General features: G+C 37.2%; 2 protein-coding genes across 3 annotated transcripts; both read left to right on the top strand.

The window, feature by feature from the left end:
* The first annotated feature begins 632 nt into the window (after window positions 1-632).
* LOC132707658 (uncharacterized) lies at window positions 633-6954 on the top strand. Its single transcript, XM_060679581.1, has 4 exons — window positions 633-768; window positions 3388-3542; window positions 3859-4046; window positions 6771-6954. Exons 1-4 carry the CDS (start codon window positions 633-635, stop codon window positions 6943-6945), a joined length of 654 nt encoding a protein of 217 aa, XP_060535564.1. The 3' UTR covers window positions 6946-6954.
* A 178-nt stretch (window positions 6955-7132) lies between these two features.
* Window positions 7133-11351, top strand: LOC132707501 (uncharacterized). 2 transcript variants are annotated; one of them, XM_060679387.1, is made up of 2 exons: window positions 7133-7267; window positions 10816-11351. In XM_060679387.1, exons 1-2 carry the CDS (start codon window positions 7147-7149, stop codon window positions 11004-11006), a joined length of 312 nt encoding a protein of 103 aa, XP_060535370.1. In that variant the 5' UTR covers window positions 7133-7146; the 3' UTR covers window positions 11007-11351. The 2 variants fall into 2 exon arrangements, with proteins under 2 accessions (XP_060535370.1, XP_060535369.1); XM_060679386.1 differs by having other exon boundaries at window positions 10801-11351.
* Window positions 11352-17794: the final 6443 nt, after the last annotated feature.

Genomic DNA, 17794 nt, shown 5'->3' with positions numbered 1-17794 from the left:
TTCCAGATAAGCATTTACTGGCACCTTGAAATTTAAGACTTTTAAATACTTACATTGGACTCAAATAGAATGGCGATCTGGAAGAAGCATAAATGTATTAAGAGATAGCTTAGTTGACCCCAAAAAGTTTTACTGCCTCCTCTTCGTATCAAACCTGGCTTGATGAAGCAGTATCCATATCTGATGCCAAGATAAAAGGGGTCACTTTTGTTGGGCCCCAGATTAGAACATTATGCAAAGATAAGGATTTTCACAACACAATGACCAATATCGAGGAAAGCCCCTGGGTTTCATTTAAAGAAGTGATTAAGTTTCTTGGGAACTCTAAGGACGAAAATCAGGAAAGTATTGTAATTTGAGTTGTTTTCCTATAATATTTGCAAAAAACCTTACATGCCACAAATAATCGGTCAAAAATATTTCATACCAGTGTTATTTGGAGGAAAAACCAAAAATATTTTCGAAATTATCACCGAAATGGAGCCGCTCGAGCTGAAAAAATTTGAAATTAAATTTCGAAAGTCGTCGGAGTAGTTAGTCGTCAGTAATGGGCTATTAACGCATCCGAATTCCGGACGGTGGCTTTAAAAGAGACGCGCGTATGAGGCCCCTTCGTTTTTGATACTTCGGTGATGTTGCTCGCGTGTTTGACGGTCGTCGCGGCGCTCGCGGGCGTCGGTTCCGCCCAATTCGTCAACGGCAGGAAACTGGAACTGCCGGTACCGTCGCTATGCGCCGGCAGGACGACAGACGCTACCTCGCCTGCGGGTAAGTTCCAATTCTAACTTTGTTTTTTTTAAAGGAACTTCCACAGAGCTTGGAAAAGCCAACAGGATGAAGTTTTATAAAAAGTATTCAATTATAACCTTTTTGGCGGATTTTCGAAAGTGCGTTTGTGTACTTTCGCGATCGCGTCACCAAAAATATAATTTCTAGCAAAAAAAGCCGCGCAGAACGCGTGGAAAATGAAAATTAAACGTCTGAAAAGTGCAATATCGTAATTGTTCGAAAAACGCACACTATACAGGAGTATCTGGGTTAGTTAAACATGCTATTTTTTAATAATTAATTATACTATAAGTTATGGAATAACAGAAAATTGGTAAACAACAGTAAAGAAAAAAGAAATATGAGCAAATACAGCGATATTAGAGTTTGTTTAAAATGTTGTCCTAGATTATTGTAAGCTCTAGGAAGTTCAAAAGTGATATTATTCCTTGTTACTTTCGACAAATCGATGAATTCGAATTTTTCGAAAGCATACGCGCTTGGCAACGAAACTTATATCTCGGCAACGGTAGGTCCTAGAGGCCTAGGGACCTAGGGACCTAGGGACCTAGGTCCAGAAATTCAGCGTGGAAAAAAAAATTTTTTTTCTGTTCTCCGTTCTCCGTCTCTGTGTAGACCTGGCATTAACTGACTATATCTTTTTAACGCCGGCCTTCCAATTTGACTTCTTTTAAGCCGTGCCCGAGGTACACAAACCAGTAAAAAATGAGTCTGATTTTCGGCAGTTTTTTGTACTTTGCTATGAAACACGATAAGTGTCCGAAATTTGCTCGGTAACGAAGCCTATTGAAACTGGGGCTGGGGTCGAGAAGTATTTGTTTAAAAGTAAAAACCGCACTTTCGAGGTATCGAGAAAAAAATCATTTCTCCATCTACGATCGATGGATTGTTCGTGCCGTACTTAGTATCACTAAATGGAACATCCAATAGATTCTTATATAATACGACCAAAAATATAGTGCGTTTATTGCTTTGACAGATGTTTATTCTGCATTAAGTCTTGCCTCAGATGGACCGTAACGTATTTGAAACGTAAACGGACCGTTTTAAATTTGCTATCGAAAAAATTCTTTAACGAAACGACGCGCAAGGTCCGGATCAAAAACCTTTATTCTTGATGATTTTTTAAAAATGTACAGGGTGCGTCGGTAATTTGTAAAAAACTGAAACTTGGTCTCCCTTTGTAATGATAATTGACCTTAACAAGAAGGCTGTGATTCTGTTGCTAGTTTTTTTTACGTAGCTATATAGCCTGTATCTACTGCTAAAACTTCTGTATTTAAAGTTTTCACATACTGTACAGGGTCTTCGGGATATTCCGTGCTATATTCAAATACGTCGTAAGTGACCGAAATATGTAGCTATCGATTTTAAATTTGGCAAGGAAGTAAAAGTCCGTACCCACATCTAAACAGTAGAATTTGAGCGTAATCAAGTATCACCAAAATTTTGTTAAAAATTTTAAAAAATTTTCGTTGAATATTTTGGCTCATATTAAAACTAGACATTTTTTCAACTATGTACAAAAATCTAAGGGACCATGAAAATCGTTCTTTTCGATATTAAATTATTTACCGTAAATCAAAATTCGTGAGAAATATGGGCAAATGGTTTAAACAGTGTAATAAGCCACATCGAGAGCTACAATATTTGTATTTACGCTTTTCGTCTGTCACATACGCTGTTCGAGATATTTGAAAAAATTCAAATGAAAATCACAATTTCTCGCCCTCAATCGAGACGGGATGACGTTATTGATAATTATGGTGTCCTGCATGGTTTCAGAAAACAAGTATTTTCTTTACTCTATCGGAAAAAATCATACACCAGGAAACGTGGGAGATCCCGGGCTATCACCCCTATTTGGAACATTGTTTGAATAATATGCAGGGTGTGTCGGTTATGAACTTTGAAGTTCGACGCGATGTGAAGGACTTTGTATACGGGGTGTATTCACAATAAAATGACATCGATTTTGCGAAAGTTCCATAGCAGGAGCACTATAGAAAGGCAATGCGTCCCTCAAGAACAAAATCCCCGAATTGGCTTCTTTTTGAAATGAAAATCCGGTCCACAATAGACTCTCCGAATTTTCCCAGCTTGGCGACGATTTTTCGAAAGTATCCTTGCTAAATATGTAGGCACAATGAATCTCAATTCACTAACTAGAAAAGAACAATCTATTCTTCCCCGAACCGGTTTATACAAAAATATTGCTTCAGCAATTTTCCTTCCTTTTCCAATTGTGCAAACACCAAACTTCTCAGTCAAAATGGCATAGGATACATCATATACTTCTTATAATAAAGGTACCTCCAAGATTTCTTCTGAATCTTTTCTAATTCATCTTTATATACAGAATAGTACTGACTACCACACTCTTCTAATAGCAATGAGGCCGAAAGCAATCCTACACTTTCCACTGTGGTCCTTCCTTACATCACTGACCACATATCAAAAGTTCTAAAGAAGTATAACGTCAAAAAAAAAATTCCATTCGAGATGTTGAGATGGTTTACCCCATTCCATGCATATGCGGTAAAGAATACATTGGAGAGACCGGACTAAAAATATCAACTACAACAACGGTTTTTTCAGGTAGCAATTATTTCTACAGCTGGAGGAGGCCCGAGATCGACGAAGAGGACTGGCTGGGCTCGAGAAACTACTGCAGGATGCGGTGCATGGACACCGTCTCCTTGGAAACTACCGCGGAAAACGAATGGATCAAAAATGTCATCGCTCAGGAAAATGTGAGACCGATACGCGATTTTCAGTCGATTTCGATAGAAAATTTTCAAATCTTGAATCAATTCCCACGAATTTTATTAGAAAATTATTAAAATATACAAGGTGTTAAAAAAAACGAGAAAAACTTAAGGGGTAAGGTACTTTGTTGAATATTACAAACACACCTTCTGCACACACCCTGTATATTTTAACAAAAATAACAATTATTATTATTACGTTAGGCATAAAATGTATTCGTTGATCCTTTGTAGTTTTGTTTATTTAATTCTAAGTAAAACTTGTTTTTTTTTTCATTTTGTTGTTTTGTCTTCGGTCCAGGTGAACCAGGTGTGGACGTCGGGCCGGATATGCGACTTCAAGGGCTGCGACCGCGAGGACCTGCAGCCGCGCCACATAAACGGCTGGTTCTGGACGGCCATATTCAAGAAAATGGCGCCAACTACCGATCGAGTGCAGAACGACTGGTCGCACACCGGTCCTTTGGGCACACCGCAACCGGACACCACGTAAGTATAGCATACTTCGAGGTATTGAGTTTACAACAAACGACTGCAGTAAACCTATCTGACCATATTGCTAGAGAGGAGCAATAAACAAAAAAAGTATATAAATGTACAGTGTGTCCCAGGCCGGAAACTTTTCATCCCACCCTCGTATATCCGTTATTTGTTAGGATGACGAATGAAAGATGCATTTTCTTAAATAGAACACCCAATTTTTCATTTTTCATTTCAATTCAACTTTTTTATTAATAACACACGACCAAACCTAATGGTTTTTCGGTTATTTTAATTTTGCACTTGCAAAAAAATTACGATAGTGGATAATTTTAAATTAAAAAATCCTGATATTTTCAAATATCACCGTAATTATTATTATTTTGCTGAAATATCATATACCAATGTTTGACAATTTTTACCTGACAACTGAATAAATAAATTCATAAAACTCGTTATGGTGTCAGTAACTTAAAAACAGAGTATGGATTTTCCTATATACTGGGTGAGGCGAAAAACAATACTTTGTTGGCAGTAAGACTTTAGCCTCCAGCAATCTCTGTTAATGGAACGGTTTGATGCAAGTGAGACATTCAAATTCAGCATAATGCCCAGGTCAGTAGCCTTCATTTCCTAGCTTATGTGATACATCCCAATCTACATTTAATCATTCCATATGGAACTGAGCCAAGAACTTCTAGATCGTGACTCTGAACACAGGGAAAACTGTTACGGATCAAGTAATGGTACAGTTAGTCCTCATTACGTGCATTCTTATTCATCAGTTGATCCATTCTGGGTCCTGGAAGTTCAAGACCAAAACCATTGGTCATTTAATGTTTGGTGTGGAATAAAACACTTTAAAGTTACTTTTTATAAAACTTCTGGATTCCTCCAGCGTCGGTTTTTGTTGTGTTGAACCAGCTAACGTTTCGCCAATCATAGCGTTGGCTTCTTCAGAGGTTGACTGAAACTGGTTCGCATTTTACTCTGTATCTGATTATATATTGTTTGAGGGGGGCAGAGCTAAATGAGAGGCGTAAACACAGTCTCGGGTGACTGATTCCCATATTACGAAAACGAAAAATAAATTTACTTAATATCATTGAATAAATTACACTGAACAACGGCTACAATCCGTCCATTATAGATAAAATTATAAATAAAAAACCAATCCAGACAACAGTAAACTGTATTTATCCGAAACCTAATACAGAACACGAACAATTTTAAACAATTACATACATAGGAGAACCTAGCGAAAAAGTTTCAAAACATTTGTCAAAATGTGATTTGAAAATATCTTTCAGAACTAACAACACAATAGGAAAATTTTTAAAAAAGAATAAAACGAAACGTCCAAAATCTCAAAAATTAGGTGTCTACAGGTTGAAATGCGGATCTTGTCCTAAAATTTATATTGCACAAACAGGTAGATCCTTCCAGAATCAACATCAACTGTATGGAAAATTGTGAGGAAAAAAAGAAGTGATGCATACATTTTCTCGAGTGTAGATGAAAGTGATCAAGATAAATTACGGCGTAAAATTTATCAGTTAAACGAGGAACAAAGGGTGTCTACATTAGATATTCCTCCTAATAGCGTCATTGTAATGGTCAATGCAAGTTATCACAGTAGACAGTTGACTAAAACCCCTTCCTCATGTGACAAAAAAGCAACAATCCAAAAATACATGTATAATAACGACATTTATTTTCACGAAGATTATACCAAAAAGCAATTAAATGAGGTTCTACAAAGCTTGAACCTACAAAAACAATACGTCTGTGATAATTATGCAAAAAATCTAGGGCATACAGTTTTAAGGCTTCCACCTTACATCCCAATGAACATGTTTGACACCAACTGAAATCTGCCATTCGTCGTAACACTGTTTTTCCCAGTGTTAAGTCCAATGTTCTCAAACTTATAGAAACCCAAGTTTTTATCATCACTCCATAACGTTGGGCAAATTCTGTTAAACATATAAAAAAACAGAACAATCGTATATCCATATTGCAAATAATATAGACCAAATAACAATTAGAACAGGCGATGATAGCGACAGTGATACTGATATATCATGTAAATAATTTTAAGTAATTTAAACAGGTAATAAAAATAATTTGTAATTTTATTTTAGATTTAAACATAAATACATAGATAAATAAATAAATATTGTTTAGTGTCTTTCCTAACAAAACCCCAAATAATTAAAGTCTAAGCAAAATACGGACCTGTTCTGCCATACTTCATTCTTACAACTTGCCCGGGTCTTTCCTTAATTCGTATCAGTTGGTCACTTTCTTATATCTATGAACAGACTTTACCAGGTAATTTGTAAATATTACATTTGATTGAGACACGAATCAGAACTTTTAGTTCTTATTTATCTTCAATAAGTTGATAACATTGAGATGCAGCAAATGTGCTTTCAGCCAGAGAAGTGTTTAAATAGTCACTGTCCACAGAAATGGATCGGTAGAGTTGAATTCATTAGATGGCCTCCTCGTTCATGTGATACATTTCTTTCTGTGCGGATATGAAACCCCCGCACAACACCAGAAGATATGGAAATGCAATACAACTTTTGCATTTACCATTTTCTCATATGTTAAAACTGAATATATAAGCGAAGTATAGTTATGTACTTAACAGAGCACTTAACGCTAGTGCTGCTGCATAGTGCTCAGAACATGACTAAATTTTGCAAATTTGACGATTTTTCGCAGTAACGTGATTCAGCACCAGACGGAAAATTGCCTCGCCATATTGAACAACCACTACGGCGACGGCATCAGGTGGCACGATGTGCCGTGCAACAAAAGGCGCTTCTTCATCTGCGAGGACAGCGACGAGCTACTCAGATATGTCCGCTATACGAATCCCGAACTCCACATACGATAAAACCCGAATAAAAACACCAAAAAAAAAACATTTTGTTTATTTTCGTTAGTTTGCTGGAAAAAGGTCTCGCGCGTAAAATAATTACACCCCGATAAACGATCGATGCTGGGGGGAAAGAGGGATCAAAAATAGCCGTTCGGATAGGGAAGTGATCGATATAATATAGAATTTGTTGTCGTCGGTCAGTGGTGCGACAAAGCTATGAAGTGCATCGTCGCTTTAGTGGTCTTGGTGATGTACGTGTACGTCCGGTCCTATTGCATGGCCGATCCCGTGCCCTACTTGCGTTACAAGACGATTTCGCACGTGATCTCACCCCAAGGTAACGAATTGTCCTCGAAATGATAATTTTTTTAAGTTAACACGATAATTGCCACGCGAGATATCGTTACTCTTGACTTCACGGTTTTAATATCCGCGAATAGAATGAAATTTTTAAAGAAAATGTTTTGTCTGTTCTCTGTTCTCTATCGTCGCCCCCATACAGCTATAAGATAATGTAGTGGCTCTACTACTGTGGACTATGATATCTTCGTAGAGAAGGTGTGGATCTTTTGCGCATGCGTCACCCACAACCGAATGAGTTGTCATTGATTTGGCAACTGCCTTAAGAACGCAAAATCAGGCTCTGAAATCCGAATACAATTGGCAATCAAGGACTTGCTATTGCCAGAGAATATTAACAGTCTGTGACATTGTTGTATACATTTTTGGTCTCTTTTTCGTGTTTTTTTGAAAAACTTGTGTTTGTGGTCAAAACTCTTAGGAAAAGAATGCGCCTATATACGGGTAAGTGTTGCCTTATGTGCACGTTAATTTAAAAGATATAAAAGTGGTTTCTATAGGACTCCTACTCACAAACTGACATAATTTGTGCTTTCATTACTTGCTCCTTTACTAGAACAATCACAAGAAATCCTCCTTGATAATTACAAATCCTTGTAAACTCCAACGTGGGAAAGTTTTCGTTTGTCATTGTCACGCTTAGTGAAACGAAATTGCCTTCAGAAATTATAAAGAGAATTACCAGAATCAGCCAGCTGCAGCAGGAAGAACTTAAACGATAAATCTGCAGGATATTTTTGGGAAGTCTGAAGGCCTTTGAGAATTACTAGAAATTCTAGGCAACTATTCAAAATTTTGGGGTACTTTATTTGTAGGTTACGTACCTCCTTAGAGAGGTAAGTGAATACTGCAGTAGGCACATACACACCTTGAAACTGATTAAATAGAACCAGTTCTATCAATAAATACTTATTTTCTAAATGTGTTTGTTACTTTCGAAAGTCGATGTTACTTTACAGTTACGTTGCGACTGAAAATTTTCTATTTTGAACATAAGAGAATTTTACTTAAGGCATATTGTCAACAAGTGCTTTTGATTTAAATTTTGTTTCGAATTTACAGTTAATGAAATTTGTGCTGTAGTTATTCTACTAATAATTAACACTATTTTATTGCATTTTAAATGTTTTTGGTTTCATCTTCTTTTTTTGCAATTTTTAAAGTTGGCGATCCTCTCAAACAAGTAATATAAAAGTTCCTTGAAAAATAGAAAATAAATATTACTATGCTACTAAAAAATGCAACATATATTTTCATGTAATGTCTTATTGTATTTATAAGCAATAATATATTTATTCTTTTCAATAAATGCCTTATTAAATAAATCGTGTATTTATTTATACTAACCAAAATGTGTTAATAAAACACTCTATAAAATGCTATTATAATTAAAGGTGTCATAGTTGTGGCATAAACCACAATATTTCTTAATAGGATATTTTTTGGTTATTAACATTTGAATCCAAATTGAATAACAATTGCTGTTAAATATTTTTAACGTAGATTTTTTTTATTTATTTTTTAAATTTTGAGACAATAAACTACACTTGTAGGGTTTGGTAATGTTCTGTTGCATTTAGGGCTAATTGTTTATTGACTTGTTTGATAGTACATTTTCCAATACGTACAGTTTTTTAATGAAATTGTCAATTGGTACTTTTCATAATTATATATTTGGGAGGTGCTTGTTGAACATTTTTTCACTTGTTGTTACCACTTTTAGAGTCACATTTCGTGAATTCGACTTTATTTACGTTTTCAATGGAGGTTAAAACATTAAGTTTACAAAAATAAACTGTTTGCGCCGATTTACGGGCACAAATTTGGGAAAAATAGCTGGTATCGTGTCTATGGGGCTTAAAGAACCAAAACGCCAAACTACGTACAGAATTATATTAAAGAGGCCGATCCGCATAATATTAACCCTGTACTTGTCGCTCATTTTTTTAACAACGCTTTTCACACCTTAATTCCTTTTTTGCTTAAAAATTTAATAGGATTTCGACATATTTTGAGCAAATACTTCAGTAAAAATGTAGCATCCAAACATTGACGACCTGCCGCCGGCCATGTTGGTTGTTGAAAGCCGCAAGGCCTTATGGGTCGAACGTCAGAATGTGCAATTAGCGTTGCCATTGGTTAAAACTGAAATTTAAAATCTCGCGCATGCGCATATTGGACAGACCTTCTCAAAATTTTGTTACATAGTTGCTTCACGAGTTCCTGCACTATTAACATAGGCAGGGCCTCTATATGTCTAGTAGCTATATGGTCGCCTCATAAAATCGTGAATAACTTTCGAACGGTTTGAGCTGAAATTTGTCTCTTTTTAAAAACCCCTCTAGACACATAAGCCTGTAGGAAATGGCCGCGATCGCAACCCGGCGTCCATCTGTTTTTCGTGATTTTCTTCTGTTTTTCGAACGTCGCTAGGAAACACGATAAGTGTCCGAAATTTATAGTTATAAACTTGAAATTAGATGAAAGCATAGAGCTTGGTACTTTAACAGGACCTGCTGAAATTTGGGATGGCTAGCGGGTCGAGAAGTATTTAAAAAAAATTAATAATCGCGTTTGCAAGGGTTCGAGAAAACAATCATTTCCTAAAAACAATTAATCCGATAGAGCAAATTCGCGAACGAAGAGATACGCGAGTCCACAATCGAGAAATCGTTAGGAATATACGGGGTGCGTTCGCAATTTGCAGGAAACTAAAAAAAGGGCCCTTCTTTTAATGGCACTTCAATTTGAAAATTGAAAATAAAAAATGAAAATTTTCACTTATACACAAAAATTTAAAAGATCCTGACAATTATTCTTTTCCAGAGTCAATTGTTAGCCGCAAATTAAAATTCATAAAAAATCTTGTTTTACTTGATGAGAAAAACGAACAACAAATAAATATAAAAACGTAATTTATTAATTTGTTTTGAAGAAGAAGCAAAGAGAAGACAACATTTAACAAATATTTTAGTAAAACAAACTATTAAGTTCGTTGCAGAAATATGATCAGAAACGCTACAATTTTGAATAAACAATCCTGTAAACTGCATAAAACATTTGTGTTTTGAACCGGGAACTTGCCCTCGCAAACTGGGTAAAAAGAAATGTGTTTTATGAAAAAATAATTTAGAATAACCAAAAGAAATCTTTGAGCCCTTAATATTCGTGAGAAAAAGGTCTATCATTCGTATTTTCGATTTTTTGCAAAAAAAAATTCTTGAAAATTTTCGTTGGAAGTCAATAAGTTTATTTGATTTAATTTTTCCATTTTGGAATTTTGTAAATAACAACAAACTCAATATTCAAAATGAACATTGACGCTAACGGGAATTTAATGCTCTACCAAAATGGTCCCTTGATATTTTTAAAAAAGTTATTCACGATTGAACGTTTACAAACGACGTCGTTTAAACACTTGGGATGTAATCCTAGCGCTCCGCGGGTTGCTAAAAAAGTTGAACATCAGACGCATCACATCAGATATTAACTTTTTCGCGTAAAAATAAGGTGGTCATTTCTCAGTCGGCAAGTATTTTCTGAGCTGCCGGTCGAGAGAAACGCGACTGCGTGAGATGTGGTCAAGAGCCAGGGACGTCTTCAGGGCGCGGTGCACGGGCCTCCTCTCCATAGAGTCTACAGCCGAGAACGCTTACATCAAGGATATCATCGAAAGCGAAAATTTTACCACTAAAAGATTACGAGACATTATATAAAACTGTTTTGAGTTAAACTTCTTTTTTTGCCCGAAAGTATATAATTTGTGAAACCTGACTCAAAATTCAACTACAGGAGAAGTGTAATCACTTAAAAAAAAAACAATAGTTTTGAGTTTTCTTGAGTTTAACATCTTTTTTTTTTGAAAAACCCGTAGTTCAATAAGGTGAGTAGAAATGGCACTGGTCACAGATACTTCCGTTTCATGTCATAGAATATAAAACTCTTCAAAGTTAACATCTTTTCTTGTCGGAAAATATGTATTTTGTGAACCCCAACCTAAAACTCAACCACGGAAAAAGTGCAAAAAATATAGCATAGAATATAAATTTCTATTCCTGTAAGACAGTTTCTATTTTCTAAACCCTAACTCAAAATCCAACAACAGAAAAAGTGTAAAAATTTCAAGTAACTCAAAATTCAGTTTAATAAAATTTTATATGCAAATGTAAGTATTTTCAATATTCAAAATGGGCTGCACTGCATCGGACTTAAAATAGCAATAACATTTTGTGCTCCCACATTTGACTTTACTTGGTGCAACAAATGTTCTTTGAGGTTATATGTGTAACGATATGGAGGAGGATGTAAAAACTTGCAAAACTTACCGTTCCCTGTAACTGGCTTCAAAATAAATATATTTTTTTGTGGGCTATGATAGCTTGCGTTTTATTTCTTATTTAATGAATCCTCAAATCCGTCAAAAGTCGGGCCGGTATACTTTGAGACATACTATACTGAACCTAACGGAATGCGGCGTTGCCATCCCAGCAAATAAGCTTTTTCCTGAAGCTTTAGGATCTCCGATTTTTATGTCCATTGTCTACTCCTTTTTATACCTTTAGATCTAGATATTCTTAAATAACGCTAGATAGATAACGTTACGGTGCGATCAACCACAAACTGGCGCCCTCTACCGCCAGAGACCTGAACGACTGGCCCGAAAACCCCATCCAGAATAAAATGTACGGCGACCGCGTCCACTGCGAAGACAACCGGGAACTTCTGCAAAACGCGGCAACACTGGAACCCGCTCTGGAGTATTTCGCGAAGCGAACTACAGTGCCTTTGTTTGGAGCGGGGGTGTTGTCTCTCGTACCAGTCAGAAATGGGATGTGTAGTTTAATACCGATAAATTATAAACAATTCCAATTAAAAAAAAACTACATCCGAAGAAATAGTACAAGCTATAGAATCGCTGGAATTAAAAAAATCACCATCTGACCCAAAACATAAACATGCTAGTTGGAAGACAATTTAATATGCTTTGGTTCAAATGGAGTTCAAATTTGTCAGTGAAAACGTGTTCATGTAGTAGTTGTAGTGCAAACTTCTTATAGACTTCAATTAATCGCCTTTGCAAATGGAATTTTCACGTTATTCGTTTTTAACCATTTGGTTATCGTTCAATTGTGATAGCTACATGCATACCACACTAAAGTGGCCTTCGCCAGAGAGCTGTTGCTCGACAACTGGATATGACGCGCATAGCAGTTCATAATATTTTGCTAGGCACCCTGGAACAGGCAGGAGGCGAATTGCAACGGCTCGTGATGACCGCTTTATTGTGTCAACAATAATAAGAAATCGTCAGTGGCTATTAGCCAGTGGACAGTTAGAAGAAAACTGAAGGAAAATAACCTGGCCCCAAAAACAACTGCAATTGGTCCAAAACTTACTCCAGCTCATCGGTAAGCACGCCTACGTTTTGCAGAGGATCATCTGAATTGGACATTGGACCAACAGGGGTTCTCAGATGACACCAGAGTATGCCTTTTTGGTAGTGACCCAGGAAGAAAAGTTAATTTAACTCGTGCACCTATTTTAACAATTAAAACTCGTATTGAAGCATATTTCAAGCAGCACATTTTTTGGTTTTGATCAATAGTTTCTATTTCTTTCCTTAATTCGTATCAGTCAGTCACTTTCTTATATCTATGAACACACTTTACCTGGCGTCACATCAAGCTCTTACCGGGATCGCGAAAAAGAGTTATGTCAATATTTTGCTCAAGACTATTAGCAAAAAAGTAATAGACAGCTTAGTTGACCCCAAAGAAGTTTTACTGCCTCCTCTGAAGCAGTTTGTTAAATCCATAGACAAAAATGGACAGTGTTTCACATAGTTGTGCGAGAAATTTCTAGCCATATTTGATGTCAAGATAAAAGAAGCATTTTTGTTGTGCCGTAGGGCAGGATTTTAAAAATACAATGTCGAGAAAAACGCACGGGTTTCATTTAAAGAAGAAATTGATAAGTTTCTTGGGAACTGTAACGAGGGAGACTACGAAAGTATTGTTCAAAATATGTTACAACACTTTCATCGTCTAGGAAAATCTTAGAGTAGTTAGCGAAGAACAGGGAGAGAGGTTTCACCAGCACATTAAGGAAATGGAACGGTAGGTGGAACATAACAATGATGGCGGACTAATACTGAATGTTACAAAACACACAGCCGAGTGTCCGGACAACACAGCTTTCTGGCAAAAAGACGAAGATTTATTTCACTCAAAAGTCTGAACATTTTATTTATGTTATTAATTTGGATGCTACATTTATATTTTTCGACGAATCTGTTAGTGTCAGTTTCAGTTAACCTCTGAAGAAGGCAACAGGACGATTGGCGAAACGTCAGCAAGTTCGATTCATGAACAAGCGGCACAGGAATAATAGAGATTTTTAAATAGTATCGTTGTATTCGTTTACCCCACCCCCACCCCTCAACCCTTTTGGCGCCGGAATCGCGATTTCGGAATTCAAATCGTCGCTAATTCAGCGACAGATTTACAGATGCAAATTCGCGACGTCGGAATCAAATCCCGGAGGAAGCCGTCGTCGACGTCGGATTCCGATCCCCCCCGGCGGGTGGTCGTTGTTTATTGCCCCCCCCCCTTCCGCCACCCGTTTAATTAATTTAACATCGCGACACGTCGGAAAGGGCGAAATTTTCTCGTCGATCGATAATTTAAACAAACGAATAATAAAAACAGTATAGTTCTTTCGCATATAAATGGTGTGTTTGTTTACTGACAGGCAACCGTGCGGCCATAGTCATAACTACCATATTAACCACAGAATACTTCGTCTTCTTTGCTTTTCGGCAACGTGAGCACGTCTACTAGGGACGCTCGCCCATTACCGAACTTCGTCAAGGATTTTTTTTATTTCGATCTTAGGCCGCCACTTATTCTATGAGTTGGTAAGACACTGGTTGAAAATGGCATTTTATCAAACTGGACTTGATATAGCAACCTCAAAGGAAATGTTCGGGATTATTTTTAATTTATTTTTTGGTCCCTATTACCTGGTAGCTGCGGTCAAACAGGTAAGTTGATGTTAATTCCTTCACTCTTTTGTCAACCAATCCGGACTAGTCCTAAAATAAGTGTAATTTAATAAATAAATAAATAAATATGGTTGCATCAAAAATTTTGGTCTAGTTGCTAGCTGGTATCCTGTTTTTTTAACAGTGGTGTAGCTTCACGTTACAATGAATTGAATGTACTCTCACCCAAGGGTAAAACATAGTATGTTTACAGCACATCTAAGTACAAAAGAAAAAAAATAAAAAAAAACATATGTAATAGGTATAACAACGTAAACAACATATAAAAACAAACAGGAATACAAATGAAAAAACGGAGGATACCGAACAGTGCCCATCAAGAATCATGTAATCAGGTAATACGAGGTTGGCGCCAAAAAGAAGGGTTAGCAAGGGTTAGCAGTGACAGAATGGGCAAAACGTTTTCGAATAGGGCAGGAGTACCTTGAAGATGATTCAAGAACTGATCGACCAGTGGAGGTCATAAAGGAAGATATTGTTGCGATTGTGGAACAGGTGGTATTGAGTGATCGACGTTTAAAGGTCAAGGAAATCTCAGAAATTACTAAGCTTTCTGATACAAGTGTTCGTCGAATCCTGCATGATCATTTAGGTATGCATAACTTAGGTCAAGACGCTTTTACGTGCTTCTAGTGTATTTAAACTTCCTAGTTCGATGAAAATTTGAGGAGGAAGTGGGTATTTATAATTATCTAAGTGAACCGATATGATACATGTATACGGATGACCAAAGATTTTGAAGCGGCAAGGGCTGCTTCATTTTTTTAACCACCATTCTCTCACCAATTTTTTTAGGCATTGTTTGCATCAATAATAGATACTGCACTTGCCAAACTTTTCTGTTTGAGACGCTCATGTGTGTTGAAACTGAGTGGGCGTTCTTCGGGGTAATTTTGTAACTCGCTAGCGAAGAAATTTCATACTCCATTTACGTTAGTTCCGTGGAAACCGTCAGCTCACGTTTTGATCAGTTTTCAAATTTGTGAGGTTATGTTTGTTATTTTCAATAATCTACCATTTTGAACGCAACTCGTATCTTATTTGTATTAGGCATATTGTAAGAATTTATATTATATATAAGAGTTATACATTTTTTTTTATATTCCGCTCGAGACCATCTCACCTATAGTAGGTAAAGGGTCATTCCTTAGTCTTCCGAACGTTTCATGTAAAAACAAAAAATAATTTTTTGAATCATATAAACTGGGATGTTGTCCTACAAACGCTCTGCAAACCTAGATACCGGGTTATTGCCGCTTTTTTAACAGAATCCAGGCGCAGCGGCGCGTCGCGACGAATTGAAATAGATATACCGAGCGTCTTATCGTCGCCGTTAGTCTTCGTTACGGCCAAATTCGCACCATATAGGATTAATATCGTCGTCGTCAACGCGTCCACGTCCAGACGAAATATTACTCCTTTATTGCGGATTAAAAATATCACCGCCCCCGAGTCCGGAGGCGGCGAGGCGGCGGGGGCCTCGCCCCCCCTCCCCAAAAAAAACCAGTGCCGGAAAGAGAGGTCCAACGGAGCGCGTTTATATATTATTATAAAAGTCGCCCGGCCATCCCGAACAGCAATGCTCGGGCCCCATATTTCTGTCCGCGCAACATGTTTTTGTTCCGACTCCATGAATCATGCGATTCGGCGGCGAACTGCCATATAACATACTGTATTTCGCGTGGACCCGGACCGCCCGCTCCAAAGGTCCTAATTAATAAGACTACATCTTAGGCGCTATAATCACTTCAAAATAAATAAGGACTAAAAGTTCAGATTTTCACGAAATTATTTATTTTTACTTGACAATTGTGTCGACAACACCGTATCTTTATCAAATGTAATATTTACGAACTACCTGCTACTATATATACCGAAAAATGACAATAGAACCTTAATTAATGTTGTGAGAATTTAAGTTTAATAAAGGGGAGGGATTTAAGTCTAATTGATCGTTAAGCAATACATTTGAATGTCTCATTTTATATATTATATATTTATAAGTAAGTTCTTTAAAAATTATTTTTATGAAATGGGGCAGGTGGGCGCAAGTTTGTACCTTACACGTAATACCACAACACGTTACTTTAATACATAGTATCAACAGCGTCCCTAAATTATGCTAAAATATTTTATAAAACTTCTGGATTCCTCTTGCGTCGGTTTTTGCTGAGTCACAGTTGCTGACGTTTCGCTAATCATCCTGTTGGCTTCTTCAGAGCTTGATTGAAACTGGCTCGCATTTTATTCTGTACCTGCTTATATATTGTTTGACGGGGCGGAGCTAAATGAGGGACATAAACACCGTCTCGGATGGCTGATTCTCATCTTGGTTATTATAAAAAGTATTACAGTAGCCTGTGAAAGTTTCTTTGAAAAATATTGCTTAATAAATTACAAAGATACTTTTTTGGGATATTTTTTAACACCACTCAAAAGAATGTAGAACTTTTTAAGGATAATTGCCTTTTAGAGTAATTTACTTAGCATAAAATTAGTCTCAAAACTTTCGGTTATGGGCTTCCTGCGTTTTGAATTCTCTCAAAAGCTAATTTGTTTAAAAAAATCTCCTCCAGATTTCACACGGAAAATTGTATACATAAAATATTCTCAGAATGATACTGACAACAAACGTTACAAAATTATTGTTGACGTTTCCATGGTAACCAGACGACTTGAATCGCTTGTTTTGTGAAGGGTCTCGGCTCTCCCTGGCCCACCGATTGGCGTCGTTGGTGCGGGCGACGCCGCGCTTCTCATAACGCTGCGCGTTTCGGTGAAATAGCGGTTCCGAATCCCGCCGTAAGATTCGTATTATTGCGGGCCCCGTACTACACACCGTCGCTGCTCCTGGCGTGCACTTTTCACCAACGCAATTTAAGAAAGACCCTCGCGGAAATTTTCTTTTGTGTCCCGAAAGTACACCACGTACGAGATAATGGACACGGACCGTATCGCGTTGCTAGATTTTCGATCGAGCGGATCGCGGTAAACCGCCTCCACCTCTCCCCCCCTCCCATATCGCCACCAAAAACCCCTCCGTCGCGTCCATTAAATTATAATTTTCATTTGCAGTAAATAATCCGATTGTTGATTGAATGACGGCCCGAACTATTGCATTATAAACGCACTATAATCATTTAATTATTCGCCAGCATTATTATGTTAGCTTAATGGTATCGTTTATTGGGGCATTACGTTGTTAATATCGGAAAATGGGCGGCGAAATAAACCCCCCCACCCACCCAACACCCCCGGCATTCGGTGTGACGCGAGGGTCGCCGAAAATATGCCGACAAAAAGCCGAAACGTTTCCGTTTTCGACCGGGTTTATTTAAATTTCATTATCAACAGCGATTAATTATATTTGCCGTAATGTATTGCCGTGTAAATGAACGACAGCGGACGATTTAAATAGGCGATATTTATATGCCGCGACGG

This window comes from Cylas formicarius, unplaced genomic scaffold (assembly GCF_029955315.1).
Source record: "Cylas formicarius isolate icCylForm1 unplaced genomic scaffold, icCylForm1.1 PGA_scaffold_9__14_contigs__length_23061073, whole genome shotgun sequence".
Taxonomy (NCBI): Eukaryota; Metazoa; Arthropoda; class Insecta; order Coleoptera; family Brentidae; genus Cylas; species Cylas formicarius.
This window is presented reverse-complemented; position numbering and strand designations above follow the sequence as displayed.

Excerpts from the sequence above, each read along its gene's own strand:
- LOC132707658 (XM_060679581.1), top strand. The coding sequence starts at position 633 with ATGTTGCTCGCGTGTTTGACGGTCGTCGCGGCGCTCGCGGGCGTCGGT. Across the intron at positions 769-3,387 it reads AGACGCTACCTCGCCTGCGG|GTAGCAATTATTTCTACAGC; the intron begins GTAAGTTCCAAT and ends CGGTTTTTTCAG. Across the intron at positions 4,047-6,770 it reads ACACCGCAACCGGACACCAC|TAACGTGATTCAGCACCAGA; the intron begins GTAAGTATAGCA and ends GATTTTTCGCAG.
- LOC132707501 (XM_060679386.1), top strand. The coding sequence starts at position 7,147 with ATGAAGTGCATCGTCGCTTTAGTGGTCTTGGTGATGTACGTGTACGTC. Across the intron at positions 7,268-10,800 it reads GCACGTGATCTCACCCCAAG|GTGGTCATTTCTCAGTCGGC; the intron begins GTAACGAATTGT and ends CGTAAAAATAAG.